Source organism: Paramisgurnus dabryanus, chromosome 8, assembly GCF_030506205.2.
Source record: "Paramisgurnus dabryanus chromosome 8, PD_genome_1.1, whole genome shotgun sequence".
NCBI classification, from domain to species: domain Eukaryota; kingdom Metazoa; phylum Chordata; class Actinopteri; order Cypriniformes; family Cobitidae; genus Paramisgurnus; species Paramisgurnus dabryanus.
Window position 1 is genome coordinate 33,216,493 of NC_133344.1, and position 7,895 is coordinate 33,224,387.

Here is a 7,895-nt window from a genome sequence, read left to right on the forward strand (position 1 = left end):
CAGTCATGGGAAATCTTTTATCGACTTTATCAGTAACATACTCCAGGCTTCTTTAAGTGCAGGCAGTTTAAAATGGTTTGTAGTTTGGTATTTGACCTAAAGGGGATTAAAGCACATTGGCCCGGCCAGTAGATCATAATTTGTGGGAGTCATATATCTTTGGGTTGATGGAGCTATTTGACAAGTGTGATGGGTGGGAGGTGTAGTTCTGTTGAAACGCTACACAAACATAGTTCTGCTAAAGGCAGGTAGTAACTTAAAAGTCAACAGGACATCAGTCTTGACCCTATTTGCTTAACACACATTCTTTGGTCTAACTTACAATTTATCAAAAGTCTTTGAGAATTTACATTAAAATAACTTTCGGCTTCTGAAATCGCATTTCTGTTCAGGTTATATCAAGCCATGTGCATTGGTTAATGCTAACTAATAGCAAAATATTTTTTTATTTTAGCTAGGTAATACACTTTTTCTACAATCTTACCACAGTAATTCAATGTCAGGTAATGCTTAGAGATGCACTTGAGAGTGACGTTAAAGGACTAGTTTAACCCATACATTTGTAAGAGAAAACTGTTTTGAGCTAATTTACCGATCGATATGTTGCATATTCATGGAAACATACAGAAGCAACCCATGAGATTTTTATATTTGGGTGAATTATTTTAACCTTAATGTCCTGGTCAATGTATAGCTGCCATAGTAATAATATGCCTCGCATATAGGCCAGTAATAATGTTGGCAGGGCATGTAAAAAACTCAACTACAGCCCTGACCGGGTCGGCCCTGTACACTATCACAATACTCAAAGCTGTCCACCCCACTGTTGCTTTGGGCTCAAGGCCATGTGTTTGAGTTTGGTATTCTGTAAAGTCAACAAGCAGGCGCACATATCAAAGAGTGCGGTCTATTGGCTCCTGGAGCGATAATATCAGCAGGTGAGATCTTTTCAATGAGCCGCTCTTTGTCTGTTTGCTGCAGCTGTGGGCAGCTGATAAGAGGAGAAACCTTTGGGGATTGTGAGAGAGGGCATGAGAACAGCACACAGCTGGCTCAGATTTGCTGGCACGGAGACGTGACCGTGTAGACAGAGGTTTAATGAACAAACTCCGTGAAGACTTTGTATGCCAGAGGTTTTGCTTTATACGTTTACTAGCACATTTGCCTTTTAGAGGAAGCAAAAAGAAGAACTTCGGCCTTTAGGAAGCACAGCTACGGTTAAATTCAACTAGTAGGGCACCAGCACTGTCAAAGTCATGGGGTTCGATTCCCAGGGAATGCTTGTAAAATAAAAGGTGTAGTCATATTGAATGGAAAATTGCATTACCTACCTAAAATAGTTTAGGACTTGCACTAGAGTATAGATCTCTACTCGCCAAGATTTGGTCCTGGAGCTTTTTGGCCAACCAACCACCCACATCTCCCCTCCATCATGGCATGGCACAAACACACATACTGTAATCCCTAGAGAGAAAACTCCTTAGGAGGGCTTAGCTGATGTTCACATTGTATCACAAAGAGCTCTTGGATCTGTGAAGGCCAAGCCCATATTTACACAATGATTTATTTACCATAGAGCAAATGTAAAAGCCTTGTGAAAAGATGTTAAACAAATATCTGGTTCACATTTAACCCCTTTATATAAAGTTAATAGTTCCACGTAAAAAAAATCTCTGCAGGCTTTATCTCATTACGTGCCCGTGTTTGTTATCTTTCTTAACAGCTGCCAATAAAACATGTGCAATACTTATGCTATGTATTTAAGATATCTAGCTGTGAACTATTATTATTTATTAACACTTTATTGAAAGACCTGAAATGAAAATGTTGGATGAGTTACTGGATGTTTTTATTAATTAATTCATTCATTTATTCAATTTTATTTATATAGCGCTTTTTTACAATTGTTTAATTGTTTCAAAGCAGCTTTACATTAGTAAATGCAGGAGAAAAAACAAAAATAAAACAACATAAGCTGCTACCCAGTCTCAAAAAAATTCTGTTTATGTGTCATTGTCATGTATTTGTTACTCAACTACTTTTTCCTATTTTCAAACCATTGTCGCTTCGGTTTAGGGTTAGATTTGGTGTTTGCGTTTGGATGTCACTTTAAGTATTGGTTTATATTAGGGATGCACCGAATCCAGATTTTTTGGGTTCGGCCGAATACCGAATCCACTGTGTAAGATTAGGCCGAAACCGAATACCGAATCCTATTCGCATCCTTATCCCATTAACACAGTAAAACACATTAATGAAGTAAACAACGTCCACAGCAGTGTATTTTTCATTTTTCATTTCCCTCAACTGGGAAAAACTATTTTGACAATTACCATAAGCCTATGCATAATGAAAGTGATGTGGTGCGACAAGCTCGCGTCCGCGAAATGTGAACCGCCCCTAAGGCTCACCGAAAGAAAAAGCTTATCTCCAAGTCAACAGCCGATGTGTGTAATCAACGACCGCGTGACTTCGACCAGCGTAGTGCAAGCCTACGGTTCGGTTCGGTGGAAAAAAAATCTAGGATTCGGCCGAACCCCGTCAAAAAGCCCAGTATTCGGCCGAATCCAAATCCTGGATTCGGTGCATCCCTAGTTTATATTATATTTTTTCAGATTTTTTTTATATCTTCTGATTTTTAAACCATTGTCGCCTGGCGTTAGGGTTAGAGTTGGGTTTGGGTAAGGATGTCATTTTATGTAAATCTAACCCTAAACCGAAGCGAAAATGGTAAGAAAATAGGACCAAAGAGTTGAGTAACCAATACGTGACAATGACTTGTAAACAGAAATTTGTTGAAAAACACGGAAATTTGTGACAGTATCACGAAAAAGAATAAAAAATGACGTGACTATAGGTACGTTATTTCGTGTGACTGGGCTGTAAGTACAGCAGCTAAGATTAAACCGTACTAGCGAGCGTAGTAATAATTTGGCGTATAGAAGAGGGTGCTAAGTTAAAGGGACAAATTTTCCAGCCTCCTTTGAGTTAAACATTTGATTCTTACCGTTTTGAAATCCATGGTTGTAGCGTGTGTAGTGATATAACGCACTGCCCGAAAATAGTCCCCTGCTGTTGAAAGTAACCAAGGGGACTATTTTCATGCGCTGCATAATATCACTACGCCTCCTGCAGCCATGTTACAGCAGCAAAGTCCTTGATTATTACACCAGTTTGAGAATATCTAGCCATATCTGACTAGAAAATTGCAACTTTTAATTTTCTGTCGGTCTTAGTACACGATGTAACTACAGAAGAGTCAAGTTTTAAATAGGAAAAATATTAAAACTTTAGTTATTTCTGAGCGCATGCTAATGGTCTAATCAGATTCAATGGATTATGCTAAGCTATGCTAAAAGTTGTACCGCCAGACTCGGAGATCAGCTGAATGGATTCAAAAATGGTAAAAATCAAATGCTTAACTCTAGGGGAACTGAAAAATTAGCATATTTTCAATAAATGTGGAATGCCCCTTTAAGCCAATGTCAGCTGACTCCCTAGGGGTTGAAAAAAACTCCTAGGAGAAAAAAAACTCCCAGCTTTTTAGTCAGGAGGAAAAAGTCCTAGGAGGGGAAAAACCCTTGGTAGGACAAGACTAAAGCCTATTTGATGTTTTATAGTACACTTAATAGTAAGCAAACGTATAAATAAAAAATCTTAGTGTCACCAGTTTAAGGTGGTTGCGCAGTAATGGAAAGGTTATGGGTTTAACCCCAGTGAACACACGTACTGATAAATGAAATGCATAAATTGCATGCACTGTGAGTGGCATCTGACAAATGTATAAAATAAATGTAAATGTCCAGTAGCCTACTCTAATACTACGAAGCTCTGGTTTCTGCATATTAGGGGTGGGAATCGCAGGGTACGTCACGATACGATTCGATACAAAATACATGGCTCGCGATAACGATAGTGCCACTGTGCGGCGAGTCTCTGGTAATTGATGTGTTGCTTGCTAATCCTACGCCAATACATAACGATATCAGACAAACTATAAAACCAAAATGTCCAGGAAAATATTAATTGCAACTTTTGTCTCTTTATGAAAAAAGTTTTTTTAGGTACAGGGCTTTAGACTACCTTTTTAACTAGGAGCATTGTAGTCCCTGACTGAAAATTTTAAGAGTGCAAGTAGAAAAGTTAGGTGCACACGTTTTTGATTTACTTTTTCCACATAATATCTGCAGTACTGACAAATACTTGCACTGACGTTGAACATTTGCAAATAAAATTTTTTTTGCAATGCCTTTTGGCTTCATACTCATGGACGCACATTTGCAACAATCAAAAATCTGGCGGTGGGCATAAAGTACGTGCGCACTCTCCTGATGACGAAAATTGCGTCACGTGCACTGTATGTGAACCCTCGCATACACATTAAAAAAAGCCTTTAGAAAGTACCACTGCTACGGTTAAAATAATTGTTAATGTGTACCTGAAGCTTAACTAGTAGAGCACTGGCACCGTCAAAGTCATGGGTTCGATTACCAGTGAATGCGTATTAAATAAAATGTGTATGCAAAACTTGGTAATTTTCTTTCAGTCATATATGACAGATGCATTGATGCGTTCACCGGTTAACATGATAACCCTAATTATCTGGATAAGTTAACTGGCAGTGTCATAAGAACAACGGCTGTGAAACCCCTACTTCAGGCCAGATGAGACACTCGATAGCCGCTCGATTTCACTGAAGATCGCTGTTGTCCTCAGGGCAGGGAGGTTTTCACGAGACGGTGACATCAGAGTTAGCGTGGTGTTTTCAGACCACGGCAGCTGTTTTCTCAGACTCATTACACATTCCCCAACCCAACTTCAAACATTTAACAGTGACTTCCCACAACCTTGATTTGCTCCCTAATAATGGACTCATCAGACTGGCAAGCGGAGGCACGACTGGCCCAGGGGTGAAAAGGTGAAAAATTATCAGCGGGCCGAGAATGTGCCCTTCACCTCTGGGACATTCCTGCTATTCGAACCTCAGTTTCTTTGAAAGGGTTCGCTGAACGTAACCGCAGCGCTCTGAGATATGCCAGATGCACAGACACACACAAACCTTTTGGTTTTGGAAGGTTTAATGGAAGATGGGACACATGCTGGTCTTAGTCCTTACAGAGGTTAATAAAATACTAAGAGTGGGGTCTACCCACAAACATTAACCATGGTTTTTACTACAGTTTAAACCAAAAAAGCCATGGTTACTATGCAGTAAACCATGTTTTTGCCAATGGTAATCAATACACCAAAAAACTTTGAAATTTTTTATAAATCACTTGTGTAAGATCCGGCACATTCAAACATGCCAAGCTGCCATAGAATTTAAAGTCACACTGTGTCTTTATAAAGCATATATCTAAATTAACAACAATCCTCTCTTGTATTTAGGTAGCGGGCGAGTGAATCTGGTTCCTCTACAGTCGACAGTGACCAGCCCGAGAGACATGGCTTTAGCTGCGGTCATCTGCAGCGCCCTGGCCACAGTCCTCATGGCTCTCTTCATCCTGTGTGTCATTTACTGTAAACGACAGCTGCTGGAGAAAAAACCTGGTAATTCATTTCAATCCCTTCTGATAGTGTTTAATATCAAGATGACATGGTTTATAATTGCAGAACACGTGGGAAAACCACTTTTGTATTAGGATAACAATTTACTTTTACATTTTTGTTTATTTTAGCAGTTTAAGTGGAATGGTTTTTCGGACAGGGCTTATCCTAGTCCCAGACTAAAATGCATGTTTGATCTGAATTAATTTTAAAGATATCTTGCAATGACATATCTTAACCAGTGTTGGGGGTAACACATTACAAGTAACCTGCATTACGTAAAAATATTACATTTCTGAAGTAACGAGTAAAGTAACGCATTACTTTTTAAATGTACACATTAAAATTTGAGTTACTTAGAAAGTAATGCGAGTTACTCTTCAGTTTAATTAATTTGATAAAAAATAATGTACTGAATTAAACTGAACTCATACTGTACCAAGGGTCTGTTGAATGCTTTATTCTGATTGGTTGAGAAATGCTCCATGGGTGTTGATTATTTTTCTGTAAACCACATACCTAACCTGTAAAATGTCTTAAAAAATAGCCTGAGCGACGTTTGTGATAACTGTGGTATAAGAGGAATAATTGACCCTGGTCCTTAACGCAAAAGTAACTTAAAAGTAACCTAAGCATTAGTTTCCATGAGAAGTAACAAAGTAACAGAATTAGTTACTTTTTAGGGAGTAACTTAATATTGTAATGTATTACTTTTAAAAGTAACTATCCCCAACACTGATCTTAACATATATTAAGTGCCATTGTTTTGTCTCTTGATGCGTTTTTTGTAAGGTATGTTTGTGAAAAATTACGTAAATGTCCTAATATAACTATAGGCCTAGTCCTGGATTAAACTAAACCCTGCCCCAATAATGAGTTATTTTCAACTTGATCTAATAGCAGTTTATTCTTTGTCATCGTTTCTCAGTGTCTTTGAGGCCTCATGAGGGTCCATTTGTGGGGTCCGAGTTATCTTGTCTGGATCGGAGAGTACTGGAATTCTCGCAGCGTCCTTGTTGTCACTGCCATCATAGTTCAGGACAGACCTGTGGTGAGTTTCACCAAAAATGTTGGATATAATAAGATTGAGCAGTGCTATTACTATGGCTGCGTCCAAAATCGGAGGCAGCATTCCGTGGCATGAAGGCATCAAGGCATCTCCGAATCTAATGTTAGGTTTACTTCCAGACTCCTTTTTTTGTGATTCTTTGTTTATTGAACATTTTTTATTATAACTTTTAACAACAACATTGCCCAAGATCTGCCACAAAAAAAACAAAAAAACAAAAAAAAAAACAAAGAGGAGGTTACAATACGATATTACAAAACTGTATAGTATAGGTACCATTTAGGATTAAAGGATGGTTTACTTTCAGACTCCTGAGAGACATTCTTCCTCTTATCCCACAATTCTTTGCTTGTGTGCGCGGGGAATGTGATTGGTCGAGCCTGGTCTGAAGTCTTTCCGAATGCGTTTCCTGGAGCTGCCTTCCTTGCCTCATGAGGCAGCGAGGCAACAAGTCAGCTGCCTTTGGTTTTGCCTTCATGGACTGTAAAAAAGATGGACGACGCAACGTCGCCTTCTTCCATTGTAATTTATTGAAGCCAAAAATGTCAGACCTTGGTTGCTGCCATGTTATGTAAAAACGTCAGTTTGAGCCAGGGTATGCGCAGAAGGAATCGCTTGTGGAGCCAGAGGTGGTATCAAACTTCCCCCCAAATGCTCGCTCGCCCAATTCAACCACGAGAATCATAACTACCTTCAAGGACCATCTTTCGGAAAATTTTATTGGAAGTGTAAATATTTTTTTTATTTAGAGCAGAGTCACATTCGTTTACATGGAGAGGGCAGGGTTTAAGACTTGTACTGCAGCCAGCCACCAGGAGCCGATCAAAGAGCCAAAGGCTTCACTTTTCAAGACTTATGAGGTACACCAGTTGCCTATGAATGCAACCCTCAAAATGGCTGCTCTCAAGAAGTCCTGCCTCTCAGTTAAAAGAACCAATCATCAATCGATAAAGACTTGAACAGTTTGAATGCATTCGCGCGTGTAGAGCGAAGTAGACACATGGAAAAAGCAAGCATTTGACGTGCGTCATAGGCAAAATTCGCTTCTTGTGGGAGGGGCAAGTGCTATGCGGTTGTCTGTTTGCAAGATGACTGATGTTGATTGTGCATTTATCGAGAGAGTTACCGGTTTGTATTTAATCACCTTACTATAGGGGGAAAATAAACGGCACGGGTCGATAAACGGCACGTGACTCAAAAGTGAAATGTGTATTACAACTTACCAGGTTGCCCAATGTCCTCAGTGACACTCTTCCAAGCGTGGTCCTTTTTATTCCTG

At 39.3% G+C, this 7,895-nt stretch overlaps 1 protein-coding gene across 1 annotated transcript in view; it reads left to right on the plus strand.

Annotated features, from left to right (window-relative positions):
- The window catches only part of tnfrsf19 (tumor necrosis factor receptor superfamily, member 19), a 32,521-nt gene that overhangs the window by 20,698 nt on the left and 3,928 nt on the right, over positions 1-7,895 (plus strand). Inside the window, exons 6-7 of the mRNA XM_065281601.2 lie at positions 5,389-5,550; positions 6,476-6,598. Coding sequence (XP_065137673.1) covers positions 5,389-5,550; positions 6,476-6,598 — 285 coding nt within the window. The remainder of the gene's footprint in view (positions 1-5,388; positions 5,551-6,475; positions 6,599-7,895) is intronic.